Source organism: Mastigoproctus giganteus, chromosome 1 (genome assembly GCF_048544385.1).
Source record: "Mastigoproctus giganteus isolate SK-2022 chromosome 1, ASM4854438v1, whole genome shotgun sequence".
Lineage (NCBI taxonomy): Eukaryota > Metazoa > Arthropoda > Arachnida > Uropygi > Thelyphonidae > Mastigoproctus > Mastigoproctus giganteus.
In genome coordinates, this window is record NC_143575.1 from 190,845,547 (window position 1) to 190,861,306 (window position 15,760).

The following is a 15,760-nucleotide window of genomic DNA, read 5'->3' on the forward strand; positions in this document are numbered from 1 at the left end:
TTGTTCAGGGGAATGAAGGGATCCTCTTACCAAGAGAGGCTTAAGTTCTGCAAATTACAGTGGTTGGAGACTAGGCACCTGCACGGTGATCTGATTGAGGTGTATAAGGCCTTGAATGGGTTGGGCACACTGAATAAGATCATACACTTGCTTTCTTGCATAAAATGTCACTACTACTGCTACACCCTATCCCAAAAGTTCATTATTCATACAACATGCCTCCCTACCTTTTATTATTACTGAATAATCATGAATTGTCAAACTAATGGAAGAAACCTCAAAAAGATCTAACTTCACAAACACTTTCTCACTCATTTCTCAAATATATGTGGTCTTAGTTCCAATCTCAGTGATGTCCATTTCCACTTAGTCTGCTAAACCTTACATTCTTTTGCTGACAGAATTGTAATTATTGGTTGATTCAACCATTGCTCATTTCAGTTGTCCTAAATATTCACTGTATAATTCCTTTTGCTTCAAAGGTGGTACCTGTGCAAATGTCTGCTCTGATATTCCTTGACTGAGACTCAGTAATTTGGAATCTCCTCTTTTCAATCTTCTCTAGTGTAAAATCTCTCCACCTCATTCTGTCATATTCATCTATTGCCTCTATCATTCTCCCAACTCTGCTAATCACTTGTAACTGTTTTTTTTTTTTTCCCCCTTTTGACTTCCTTTTTTTGAAACTTGACTTTCTCTAATACATCTTTCCTAATAATGAACTCCATCTGACTTCCATTTTCCATTCACATAGACCCAGCTGATCGAGATGTTGAGGATTTTGCTTTCTTCTCTTTGAAACTTGACTTTCTCCAGTCCAACTTTCCTAACAGTGAAGTAATTTTCCCTGGTGATTTTAATGTCCTCAACTTCAGCTGGCTTTCATTTTCAATTCACATGGACCCAGCTGGTTGAGATGTTGAGGCTTAGTCAATTACTAATGACCTCCCACTAATTGTTCATTTACTTACCAGCATACAAGACAATCCGTACCACACAGTCAACACTCTGATTTTTTCTCAAAAATAGTCCTAAGTACATGGTTGAGGTGAGTGGTCCTCTAGGCCAGCCTTTTTCAAACTATTAGCATTAGCATTAGTAGAGGCATATGATGCAAGAAAGCAAGCTTATTCAGCATCAGCCAAAAAAAAAAAAAAAAAAAACCCACTCCCATTTCACCGCTCCGTTCGTTCGAAATACCCGTCCAGTTGAGCTTTAAATTTGTTTAGGCTATCAACTTCAACAACAAGTGATGGAAGTCGGTTCCACCAACCAACCACCCGCTGGCCAAAGGCAATTTTCCGCACATCTATCCGACATCCGTCCTTCCTCAATTTGAATTTATGCCCTCTGAGGTGATTATTCTGAGCAAGATGAAGAATCCCATTGGCATTGAGCATGCTCAAACCATTCAAAGCCTTATACACCTCTATCAGATCACCTCGCCGGTGCCTAGTCTCCGGACTCTGTAATTTGCAAAACTTAAGCCTTTCTTCGTAAGAGCAACCCTTTGTTCCATTTACTAATCTTGTTGCCCTTCTCTGTACCCGTTCCAGCAGCTCTACATCCTTCTTGAAATGAGGCCTCCAGACCTGTATACAGTACTCAAGATGTGGCCTAACCATTGCCTTATACAAGGGAATAATCACCTCCTTATCCCTGCTAGAAAAATTCCTGTATATCATTGACAAGACACCATGAGCTACTCTTGCAGCTCGTCTGCACTGCTCAGAGAACTTCATATCTGCCTGCACAATTACCCCCAGGTCCTTTTCATTCTCCACCACTGTCAGTGTAGTACCGCAGAGTTGATACGTTGCTCTGGGGTTACTGTTTCCCATATGTAGTACTTTACATTTGTCAATGCTAAACTTCATTTGCCACCTCTCAGCCCATCTGCTCAACCTTTCCAGATCCTGTTGCAGCAGCATAGTGTCAGTAGTGTCCTTGACAACCCTGCCAACCTTTGTATCATCTGCAAACTTGGACATTAAACTTGATATCCCATCATCAATATCATTCATAAACACCGAAAACAACAACGGACCCAACACTGAACCTTGAGGAACTCCACTAATAACATTAGTCCACGTTGAGCAGTGTCCATTGATTACCACTCTCTGTCTTCTGCCACTCAACCATCCCCTTATCCATAGCAGCAATTTGCCTCCAATGCCACACTGCTCCAATTTGTGCAGCAGTCTTCCATGTGCAACAGTGTCGAAAGCCTTTCTAAGATCCAAATATATAATATCAAAGTTATTTCCTGCATCCAGTTCTTTTACTATGACTACATCATAGTATCCAATCAAATTGGTCAGGCAAGACCTGCCCTTAACAAAACCATGCTGCGTCTGAGCTATAACGGAATTCTTGTCTAGATGATCCTGCAGTGCTTCTTTAACCAGTGCCTCCATTAATTTACCTGGAACAGAAGTTAAACTAACAGGTCTATAATTACTTGTGTCAGCCTTTGATCCTCCTTTGTGAATTGGGGTTACATTTGCACATCTCCAGTCTATGGGTACCTCCCCTGAGTCCAAAGAAGCTCTCATAATTATGGCTAGGGGTTTGCATACTTCCTTTGCTGCCTCCTTTAATATAACTGGATAGATTCCATCCACCCCAGGTGCCTTTTTTATGTTTATCCTCAACAATCTCTCCTCCACTTTCCTCTCAGTTATTACAAAATCATCCAGCTCCCTGCCAATGTTTACTTTACCTACATCATTCTCCTTCCTGAATAACTCCTCATGCGTGAATGTAGATGCAAAATACTCGTTTAGATTGTTAGCCACCTGAGCAGGATCCTCAACTGTTGAACCATCAATATCCAGTGGACCAATCTGATTCATCCCTTTCCTTCTCAAGTTCAAGTATGTGAAGAACTCTTTTCTGTTTTTCTTTGCATCCTTTGCCAAGGATTTTTCGTAGTCTGTCTTTGCCTGCCTAATCTCCTTTGTGACTTGGTTACAGACCAACTTATATCTATCATAGGCTTTCATGTCACCCATTAATTTGTATGTATCCCATGCATTTTTCTTCTCTGCCACATGTCTCATTAGTTCATTTGACAACCATTTAGGCCTAAACCTTGAACAATATTTCTTAGTTGGTATGTAAAGCCTGGTAGCCTCCAAGATTAGTTCCTTGAATGCTTCCCATTTTGAGTTTGCTGTTGGTAACATCATCAGTTGGTCCCACTGTACAGAATTTAAATACTGTCTCAGACCATCATAGTCTCCTTTACGAAAACAAAAACCCTTCCCTTTACCTCTGATGGTAGTTACCTCCTTGAGTAAATCCCACTTCAACACACTGTGATCACTGCCACCTAGTGGTGCATTTATCTGCAGGTTCTTAATGCATGAAGAATCACTACTGATAATCAGATCAAGAGTATTGCTCCCTCTTGTTGCCTCACGAACATGCTGATGTAGAAAACAATCATCCAATAAATCCACAAAAGCCTTGCTAGTGTGCGAGTGACCAACCCACAAATTCCAGTCAATATCTGGGAAATTAAAATCCCCCATTATAAGACTCTCTGATTTACTGGCCCACTCTATTTCCCTGTACAATATCTTATTATACTCATCAGAGTCATTAGGCCTATAGCACACTCCTACTCTCAATTTTGATTTCGCTATGCTTATGTCACACCAAACTGACTCGACACTGCCCTGTCCATCGATGTCGACTGGCTTCACTTCCTTGGACTTTGTGTTTCTTAATTAATAGCATAACCCCTCCTCCCCTCCTGTCCTGTCTATCCTTTCTATACACATTGTATTCCCCAAATTCCAGTTCCGCATTACTTATATCTCTGTGACACCACGTCTCTGATATCCCAACAATATCTGCCTTTGATGTTTTGAGCAATACCTCAAATTTATCAAATTTATTTACCAAACTCCTAGCATTGGTGTACACGCAGGTATACATGCACCTGTTTCTATTCTTAGCTACCCTAACACAACCCATGTGTTTACTTGTACCGCAATGACTACCAGCAGTCTCTGAAATATCCTGCATCTTGTTTTTCAGACTTCTGCTCATTTCAATAGAAGCAGTGCAAGAATCTCTTTCACCTCTGCCAGTGGCTACTGTTAATCTATTAGTCCTTGTATCCCCCCCCAACTAGCAGTTTTCCGACCCACCTAACACTGCCTCGACAGCATCAGCAAAAATTCTTGCACCCTTTCTATTTAAGTGTATCCCATCCCTGTAGAAGCAATCTCTCCTGTTAACAAGTACAGTCCAGGCTGAAAAAAATTCTACCCCTTGAGCCTTGCACAATCCCTCCAGAGCCGAATTGATCGACAAGGCTCTCATCATATACTCCCTCCTATCGTGTCTGGGCAGAATTGCAGACACTTTCAAGTTCAACCCTAATTCACGGCTTTTTTTCAACAGTTACCTGTACTTGCTAAGTAATTCTGCCGGTCTCCTACTCTTAATATGCTCTGCAGAGCCCAAGGACTCCGTGAGCAAATTTTAGAATGTTAGTATTTTTTTTCTAAAACTATAAAAGTGAATCAGAATATGTTGTGCATAAAAGTAAAAAATAAATTTGGCCTTTTCTGAGTGACTTTGGACTGTCAATGTGCATGTTATATATGTAAAGATCTGGTGCTAGTGACTGACTGTTTCAATTTTTAGTGTATATATATTTTTTAAGGCTCCAGAATGTTTTTCCTTTGTGATGTGAGGTCTGCATGTCTAAAAAGTTTGGAAATCCCTTCGCTAGGCACCTCAGATCACAACTTGGTGATGGTTTCTTCTCCAATAGAGCCTTTTTCTTGTGGTCATTCTCAACCGTGTATTGTTTGGCATTACAAGAATGAAAAATTTGATCTGCAGGATTTATTTTCTTCTTTTCCTTGGGTTACTGTTTCAAATCTTCTGATGTTAACATTTGCTCAGATCGTGTCAGTGAAATTATTCCTGTAGGGATGAAATCCTTTATTCCACACTCTACCTTAAAATCTTGTCCTTTGTCTAATTGATTTTGAAATTGATGCACTAAGGCTGTTTAGGATAGGAATGTTACATATCGCAATTGCTTTGCATCCAAATCTCCAGATTCATATTCTGCCTACACAAAAGCTTGCAACATTTGTAAAGCAGTTGTCAATTTTCTGTTTTTCTTTTCATCTTTTACCAAAGTGTTCTCGTAATCTGCCCTTGAAACTTGATACTTGATTATAGACCAGCCTATATCTACTATAGGCTTCCATGTTTCCTGATAATTTATTTGCATCCCACACATCTTTCTTCTCTACCCCAAGTCTCATTTATTCTTCTGACATCCATTTAGTCCTCTACATTGAAGAGCATTTCTTAGTATGAAAAGCCTAGTAGCTTCCATCATTAATTCCTTAGAATTTGCTGATGGTAACATCATCAGTTTGTCCCACTTTATACAATTTAAAAATTGTCTGAGATCACCTCTGGTAATCGCCTTTACAAAAGCAAAATCTCTTTCCTTTATCCTTGATGGTTGTTACATCTTTGAGTAAATCCCAAATTAATACACCGTGAACACTGCCATCTAGTGGTTCCTTTATCTTCAGATTCTTAATGCATGAAAAATCACTGCTGATAATCATATCAAGAGTATTGCTTTTTTTTTTTTTTTTTTATTGCCTTTCTAACATGCTGCTTTAGAAACAGTCATCCAGCGTCATCCAGTAATTCTACAGTTTTGCTAGTGTGTTAATAACCAACAAGTTCCAGTAATTATGTGGAAAGTTAAAATCCCATTATAAGACGTTCTGATTTACTGGTCCACTCTATATCTCTGCTCAGTTGTACTCATCAGTCATTAGTCCTATAACACGCTCCTGCTTTTTTTTTTTTTGCTTTCCTAGTGCTTATGTCACACCAAACTGACTCAACATTGCACTAGCCACCCATGTTAACTGGATGTACTGCCTTAGATTTTGTTTCTTAACTAAGAGCATGGCCCCCCTTTTCTATATACACTGTATTCCCTATATTTAAATTCTGCACCCCTTATATTTGTGTGACACCATGTCGTTGATATCCGAATGTCCACATTTGATGTTTTGACTAGCACTTCAAATTCATCAAATGTATTTACTATGCTCCTAGCATTGGTGCATGTGCATCCTTTCTTACTTTTAGTTACCCTAACACTGCCCATGTATTTACTTGTTGCATGATGGTTCTCAGCAGTCCTTGAAACACCAGCACCGTGATTTCAAGGTGCTGTTGGTTTGAAGAACTTATTCCAATAGAAGTAGTGCAAGAATTACTTTCACCTCTGTCTGCAGCTATTGTTAATCTATTATTCTGTGTATCCCCCCCACCAAGCTAGCAGTTTCTCGAACCACCTAGCACTGCCTAGATAGAATCAACAAATATTCTTCCACCCTTTCTATTAAAGTGTATCCCATCCCCTGTAGAAACAGTCTCTCTTGTAAACAAGTACAGATTATGCTGAGAAAAATTCTATCCCATCAGCCTTCTACAATCTCTTCAGGGCTGTCATCATATTCCATAGTGTGTTGTACTCATCAGTCGTCTGAATGACTGATGAGTATAACACACTCCTACTCCCTCTCTTTTTTTTTTTTTTTTTTTTTTTTTCCCCAGTGCTAATGTCACACCAAACTGATTGGCGCCTCCATAGCCAGGTGGGCAGGAGCAGCAATGCGTATCACACGCTTCTTGATTAGACCGGGGTTCAAGCCCATCACCACCAAATACGGAGGATGTGGAAAGGTCAGGGAATGACCACCGCATATCCCCAGAGCAATATGGCCTTAATTGCTAATGATCCTAAAAACCAAAAACAACAACCAAACTGATTCAACATTACATTGTCCACCCATGTCAACTGTTTCTAAACTAAGAGCATAATCCACCCCCCCCCCATGTTGTATCTGTCCTTTCTGTATTTAGTGTACTCCCCATATTCAAATGCTGCATCCCTGATTTCTGAGTGACACCACATCTTTGATATCCCTATAATGTCTGCATTTGGTGACTTCGCCTGTACTTCATATTCATCAGATTTATTTACTATACCCCTAGCATTGGTATACATGCACCTGTTCTTACTCTTAGTTATTCTAACACAGCCAATGTATTTTCTAGTTGCATGATGACCCACATCAGGCCTTGAAATCCATGCCACCTTGCTTTCTGGATTTCTGCATGTTCCAATAGAAACAGTGCAAGAATCACTTTCATTTCTGTCTGTGGCTATTGTTAATCTATTAGTCTGTGTATCATCCCCAAGCTAGCAGTTTTCTGACTCGCCTAACATTGCCTCCTTGTAGACGCAGTTGCTCCTTTTAACAAGCACAGACAATGCTGTCAAAAATTCTGGCCCTTGAGCCTTCCACAATCTCTCCAAGTTTGAATTGATTGACAAGGTTGTCATTGTATAGTCCCTCCTGTCGTGTCTGGGCAGAATTGCACACACTTTTAAATTTAATTCTAACCCCTGAATTTTTCTCAATATTGCTCTATACTTGTTAAGTAAGTTCTCAAATTCATAATCTTAATGTCATTAGTGCCAATTTGTACAACAATATCACATTTTGTGGGCCTTCTGCCTCTTTAGCATCATTAACTTCTGTACCCTTAGACGTACTCTGGTCCTATTCCACCTATCCTTTTTGTACAATATATTCCCATTTCCTCGAGAGTAGAGTCACCAACAATAGATACCTCCTGTGGGATCAGTGCATTCTACCTTGAGGTGTTATCACTGTGTTGCCTGGTGTCCAAGTGCAAGCTCTGGCATTAAGGTGGGCTGCTTGAGAGCTTGATGGCTCCCTCATCTTAATTCCTTTGAGGACATCCACCCTGTTCTTCAAGCCCTCATAAATTCCCATCAGAATGCTGAGTTGATGTGTAGTATCTTGAAACTCTTTACATTGAACACAGGCAGACATCCCCTTTACTGTATCAGTTTTCATTCTAGATGACTCTTGACTTATTCTTCATTGCTGGAAATAAGTCCACATGATCCCAGTGATATACTGGCTACATTTCAATGGCAGTGTTTTTAGATCTCTCAGAGAATAGCCATTTTCTCTTCATGATCATGCAGAGTATATCCAAATTGTGCACCTCTGAGGAAAAGAGTCAAATAATATATGAGGTATTTTTTTTATATTTCAATTCTAACTACAAGAAGGTCTGGAAAAGCAGGCACAAATTATGGCCATTGTTTAATTAATTAATCAATCAATCCTAGCTGCTACTAAATTCTAAATTCACACTGTCCAGTAACTATACTTCATGACAGCATCATGAGTCAGCATTGAGTTTATGGAAGCATCCTATTTACCTAGTTCCAAATGTATTAATGCACACAAAATATTATTTCTGCAGCGAAGAGTAGCCATTCAGACTTGACTGTTCAGTTTGATCGGCTTTTTCAAATGGAAATATGTTTGCTGCAGCATGTATATATTTAATTATTTATATATATTGTGTATAAATCAATATATTTATGATGTATATAAATGTAATTATGTATAGAGTGTGTGTAATAAGCATAAACACACTGTATATTTAAATGTCAAGATGAAAAATCACATTGTATATGAACAGAGTCGGTAGGTTTATGAACACTAAGTTTTAAATGTTGTTGACAATTTGCTTTTATTGCAATTATTTGATGCAATTATTTATCACCTTTAGTGAAAACTTTGGACACATTGCGATTCAAAGAACTGGTCACCACATTAGAAATGTGCAGAAGTTTGTTACGCATCCATCATTTCTATAATTTTTACTTATGCTGTTTGCAAAACTCTTCGTATGATTTGGTATATTTAAGGTTTTACCTGATCAAATTTTTATGAATGTGGTATTGTTTATTCTAAATTGCCTCAGCAGATGCAAAGGCTTTTCTAACTATATTTCCTTGCTTAGCAACACAACCGAACTTCGCCTCTCCCATAGAAGCTAACATTGACTCATGATGCTGTCTTGAAGTGTAGCTAATCAGAGTGCTATTCATTTTATTGTATTATCTTATTTTTATTTTCACATCTTTCAAACCACTCAGTGAAATGTTATTTTTTTTGTAAATGGTATTGATTGTCAGTGGGTCACGATTCTTCTAAGTAGGTCTCAGGAATATCCTGGGAGGAGGTTGTTAATATAACAAATTATAAACAAAAACAGAATCTGCAACAAAGGTGGAAACTAAACTTAACTGATTGTGATCAGTTGGGGTGGGAGGGTTGTGGATTTAGTTCAATCAAAATGGAATCATCAGTCATAGAATGTTGAAAAACACTGCAGTATAGTAACTCAGTAACATTTGTTATTAATTTCCATATTTTGGATTTAATTATTTCTATTCTTCTGGTAGCCTTCTTGCAAGTGGCTCTGATGATGTTCAGATTATCATATGGGATCCATTTTGTCATAAGAAGTTACAGACAGTTCAGAGTGGTCATCATGGAAATATTTTTTCAGTCAAGGCAAGTTATTTTAGATATTTCTGTAAATGATTACATAGATGTCTGTGAAAGAACCATGACATGTAAAAGTAAAGTTGTTTTGAATTTGGATGTTTGTGTATCACTTTTATATTTGGGGAGTAAACTGGCTCTTTTTAATTATATTTTTAAATTATTGTTTTATTAGTATTAGTAATGGTGCAAGGAAGCCTAAGGCTTGGGCTGCACTAGCCAAAAAAAAAAAAAAGTAAAACGGTATATAAAATAAATAAATAATAAAAGAAAAGGAAATAAACAACCTATTAATTTCTCTCCTCCCATAGGTAACTATCCAGCTAACCTTTGAATTTCCCCAAACTGTCAGCCTCAACCACCCACGTAGTTAACTTATTTCAGTAATTTATAACATGCTGGCTAAAATTTCCTGCAATCCAGTTTAAACTTCCATCCCCCCCCCTTGTAACTTGAATTTATGGAGCCTAATTCTAGAGCCATTTATAACTTTCAAAATTTCGTCCTCATTTATTTTACTTTTGCCGCTCATTCTTAAACACCTCAATCAAGTCTTCTCTAAGGTGCCTAGTTTCCAAGCTGTTCAACCCTTTTGCCAATTTCACCAAGCGAGTTTACCTGTCTTTGGACCCATTCAAGAAGCTTGATGTCTTTTTTTATGTGTGGTCTCCATACTTGAACACAGTATTCAGAGTGTGATCTAATAATAGCCTTGTATAATGGGAATATGATGTCCTTATCTCTCCTAGCAAATGTTTGATAAGTCATCGATAGGACACCATGGGCCTTCCTTGCAACCTTTCTACAATGCTCGGAGAATTTCAAGTCTGACCGTATCATAACTCTCAAGTCCCTTTCTTCCACTACAGACTTTAGTTCAACTCCACAAAGAGTATAAGTTATTTTGGGGTTGCTGTTCCCCAGGTGTAAGACCTTGCATTTTGCTGATTTAAAGCATAGCTGCTACTTCTGACCGTCCCAGAAGTCTATCTAGGTCACTCTGAAGAAGCTCTGTTGGCGGTGATCACTAACTACTCTACCAATCTTTACATCATCTGCAAATTTAGACATCACTCCCTCTATCCCTTCATCGATGTTATTTAAGAAAATAAAAAACAACAGTGGTCTCAAATCTAATCGTTGGGGAACCCCACTTTATACATTAACCCAATCTGAAGAACAACCATTTATCACAACCCTCTGCCTCCTGCCCTGCTATCCATCTAAGAATTTTCTCTGTGATTCTAACCATTTCCAGCTTATAAAGTAACTGTTCATGTGGAACTGAGTCAAATGCTTTGCTGAAATCTCTAAATAAACAATGTTGAAATTATTTCCTGAATCCAGCTTGCGAGTGTGAACCTGTCAAAATAGCTAACCAGATTTGTTAAATGTGATTTTCCGTTTACAAAACTATGATGTGTGTCATTCAGAATTCCATTTCTATCTAAATGATCCTGAATTCCACCCTTGATCATTGCTGCAATGATTTTCCCTACTACTGAAGTTAGACTAATTGCTTGGTAATGTCCCACTACACTCTTAGAAACGCATTTATGTATTGGCAATACATTTGCACTTTTCCAATCCAGTTGAATCTCTTCTGAGTCCAGTGATGCTCTCATAATTTGCCTTAATGGTTCAGTGCACTCACTTGCAGCCTCCCTTAAAATTATAGGATATAATGACATCAACCCGAGGAGCATTATTTGCATGTAGGCTCGAAGGTTTTTCTTTAAATAATCATGTGAAATTTCAATATCATTAATTACATATTTTTCAACTTCACTGCCATTTCTCATTGACATTAAGGGTTTTTCTTCTATAAATATCAATGCAAAGTAACCATTGAGTTTATTTGCAACATCAGCTGGAGTATCTAATACTATCCCACCTTCATTACATAATGGTCCTATTTGATTTATCCTTCTCTGCTTTGCTTTATATATGTGAAGAATTCCTTATCCCCACTCTTTGCTTTCTTTGCCAGTGATTTCTTATAATCTGCCTTTGCCAATGATTTCTCATAATCTGCCTTTGCCAACGATTTCTCATAATATGCCTTTGCTAGTGATTTCTCATAATATGCCTTTGCCAGCCTAACCTTTTCTGTGACACTACGACAGATCAATTTATAGCTGTTATAGGCTTCAGTACTTTTTATTGCTCTGTAACTTTTCCTTGCCATCTTTTCTGCTCAAGTAATCTGGCAACTTCATTAACTTGAAATCCTCATCACGGAGTATTTTTTTAATGGTATATACACATTCAGGGCTTTTGTGATTAATGTGTTAAAGGTATAGCATAATTCAATTGTATTCACTCTCAGTGAGATATCTACCCAGTTAATAGAGGCCATGTAGTGCCTACAGCTGATGTAATTTCCTTTCTTGAAATTATAACCCTTTCCTTTGCATGTAACTACTACTCCCCCCTCTCTCTCTCTCTCTCTCTCTCTCTCTCTCTCTCTCTCTCTCTCTCTCTCTCTCTCTCTCTCTCTCTCTCTCTCTCTCTCTCTCTCTCTCTCCTCTCTCTCTCTCTCTCTCTGTGTCTGTGTGTGTGTGTGTGTGTGTGTGTCATCTGCCGTAGAACTCAGTGGTTATTACCTGCTACTGGTTTCCCTGACATGTTGATACAAATAACCATCATCTACTTGATTTAAAAATTTTGTTCCATTTGCTCCAATCAATTAGAGGCAAATTAAAATCACCCATAATAAGAAGACATTCATGATTACTTGCCCATTCCATTTGCAAGTGGAGGCTCTCATTGTAATTTTTACAATCACCTGGCTTGTAGATTACTTTCACTCTCATTATACCTTTTCTTCCTACTAGTTCACACCATACAAATTCTATACTAGCATGTGAAATGTCTGAATCCGTGGAAACTTTCGTCACACTCAGGCCGCTTTTGATAAGAAGCATGACCCCCTCACCCCTTCTATCTGCCCTGTCCTTCCTAAATACATTGTACATTCTGTACTGAAAGTCATCATCCCCTATTTTCAGGTGGCACCACATTTCCGTAAGCCCTATTATGTCAGCGTTACTTGTCCTAACCAGCAGTTTGAATTCACTCATTTTATTGTGGACACTTAAAATTACTGTATAAACAGTAATTACTCATTACTGTATAAACAATTAAGACTTAGTGTTCTTGTATAGTTAACTCTCCTGACACACCCATTTAAGTTATTTAAGCTTGCTTCCCTAGCTACCCACTCATTTGAAATGTTTCTGCTTTCAGAACATCTTGCTAATATGATCTGTTGCAGTAACCAACAAGAACACTTAAGCCTTAAAGTATATGCAAGTGTTACTTTGACCAATATCATTAGATAAATGTGTATCTATATTACCCATGTTCCCTCAAACTAGCAGTTTCCCTTGAATGTTTGAGGTGTTCTCAAGGATACCGGGAAAAACCTTTGCACCGCCTTTGTTTAAATGTATCCCGTTTCTACAAAACGGATTCCTTCTACCTACAAGTGTGGGCCAAGCTGATAATTTCCTCCATTAAGCCTTGCACAGTCCTTCAAGTCTTGAATTATTTTGTATTACTTTCCTGTACGTATTTTAACATTAAACATATTTTAGTTGCAACTTGTTATTTTCTTTTCTTTCCGTTTTGCTCTGTGTCACGTAGTAATAATATATAGTCTTGAGTTAATCCACAAGGCTTTCAGCATATATAATCCTTCCTATCGTGCCTGGGCAGAATTGCAGACAGACATTCTGACCTAACTCATGGCATTTCTTCAGCATGGTCCTATATTTGTCCCTCCCACATTCATATTAATATTTTCTTTATATTCCCCTTAAAATTTGACAATCTGTTGGTGACACCATTAATTGTTGCTTGCAGCAGACATACCCTGGTTCTAATCCACCTATCCTTATTGCAAAAAAAATTCTTATTTTTCTAATAATGGGGTCTCCTAATAGAACTAAGTCCTTTTGAACCAGAGCAGTTTGCACTTGGTTATTCTGTTCTGGGGCACTAATGGGAGTGCATCACTTGGTGGATTACTAGATTCCCGAGTCCCTGACGAGCTCCCAGTTACATTATTCTCGAGGGCAAGCACCCGTTTTTTCAGTGACTCAAATTCTTTTAGCTATGCATCAAATTTTAAGTTTAGATTGGTACACTGTACAATGGTGACAAAGAAAAGAATCACCAGGTGAGCAATTATTATTTGCTAGGTCAACCTTGGAATACATGCCACAGGTTGACCTAGCAGATAATCATTGCTCACCTGGTGATTCTTTTTTGGATATCTTTGTGGATATTGTCACAAGCATTGTTTAAACTTACTATTACAGATAGTAACTTTTAAAAATGATATTTATAATATTATAAAAATTAAATTTACAAACTTTTACAGAAAAAAAAATTATATCAAAATAATCTTTATGGTATATTAAAGAAATTAACTAAAAGCAATTATAATTATCAAACCTCTCTAATCACTATGCTCTCTTAAAGTGCACTTAATCCCAGAGCAGTACGAAAATACATCTGCTCACTATGAATGCCAACAGAAGAATTTTATTATTAATTAGAAACTGTGAATATGAAGTTAGTGCCGCTTGTTATCAAACTAATTTGTTCTCATATTCTTTGTAGTTTTGCTTATATCTTTTGTTGAATAACTTTAATTCAACAAGCTAATCGAATTATAAACGACACTAATGTCACGAATATCCCGAGATTGAATAAAAATGAACCAAATGAAGCAAAATAAAGATATTATCTTTATTTTGCTTCAAATTACAAAAGAAGTAAATTGAGAGAAAATAAAGATATTATCATACAAAAAGCCGATAAGAGGGACACAGTGGTTATACTTAACAAAAAAGAATTACATCAATAAATTATGTACCATCATATCAGATATAACAACATACCAAGAGGTTGATTCTTTGGTTTTTTACAATTTAGTAAATAAATATAATAAAACCTTAACACTACATAGAAAAAATGACTGTATTACAATGTCACAACTTAAACAAATTGAAGTTCCGACCTATAATGTTCCTACTAAAAAAAAAGCCATGAGTTAGGGTTGAATTTGAAAGTGGCTGCAATTCTGCCCAGACACGATAGGAGGGAGTATATGATGAGAGTCTTGTCGATCAATTCGGCCCTGGACAGAATGTGCAAGACTCAAGGGGTAGAATTTTTCTCAGCCTGGTCTGTGCTTGTTAACAGGAGAGACTGCTTCTACAGGGATGGGATACACTTAAATAGAAATGGCGCAAAAATATTTGCTGATGCTATCGAGGCAGAGTTAGGTGCGTCCGAAAACTACTAGCTTGGGGGGGGGATGCACAGACTAATAGATTAACAGTAGCTGCTGACAGAGGTAAAAGTGATTCTTGCACTACTTCTATTGAAATGCAATTGAGCAGCAGCCTGGAAAGCAAGGTAATGAGAATTTCCAGGACTGCTGGGAGTCATAGTGAAACAAGTAAATACAAGGGCTGTGTTAGGGTAACTAAGAGTAGAAACAAGTGCATGTATACTTGCCTGTACACCAATGCTAGGAGTATAATTAATGAATTCGATGAGCTTGAAGTGCTAGTCAAGACATCAAAGGCAGATATTGTTGGGATATCGTACACATGGTGTTACACAGACATAAGCAGTGTAGAACTGCTTATGTGTGTGGAATTTAGTGTGGTAGTACAATGTGTACAGAAAGGATAGACAGGACAGGAAAGGAGAAGGGGTTATGTTGTTAGTTAAGAAACATAAAATCTAAGGAAGTGCATCCAATTGAGGTGGATGGACAATGCAATGTTGAGTCTGTTTGGTGTGACATAAGCACTGGGAAAGGAAAAATGAGAGTAGGTGTGTATTATAGGCCTAATGAATCTGATGAGTATAATGAGCAATTGTGCAGTGAAATAAAGTGTGCCAGTAAATTAGAGAGTCTTATAATGGGGGATTTTAATTTCCTGGATATTGACTGGAATTTGTGGGTTGGTCACTCACACACTAGCAAGGCTTTTGTGGATTTATTGGATGATTGTTTTCTACAGCAGTATGTTCGGGAGGCAACCAGAGGGAGCAATACTCTTGATCTGATTATTAGTAGTGATTCTTCATGCATCAAGAATCTGCAGATAAAGGAACCACTAGGTGGCAGTGATCACAGTGTGCTGAAGTGGGATTTACTCAAAGAGGTAACTACCATCAAGGGTAAAGGGAAGGGTTTTTGCTTTCGTAAAGGCGACTACAAAGGTCTGAGACAGTTTTTAAATTCTATAGAGTGGGATCAACTGATG

The 15,760-nt window shown here is 37.9% G+C and overlaps 1 protein-coding gene across 2 annotated transcripts in view; it reads left to right on the plus strand.

The window, feature by feature from the left end:
* Nucleotides 1–15,760, plus strand: part of adp (WD and tetratricopeptide repeats 1) — a 273,490-nt gene that overhangs the window by 93,079 nt on the left and 164,651 nt on the right. For both annotated transcript variants that reach the window (XM_090383632.1, XM_090383640.1), the window contains exon 5: nt 9,365–9,476. In XM_090383632.1, coding sequence (XP_090239758.1) covers nt 9,365–9,476 — 112 coding nt within the window. The remainder of the gene's footprint in view (nt 1–9,364; nt 9,477–15,760) is intronic.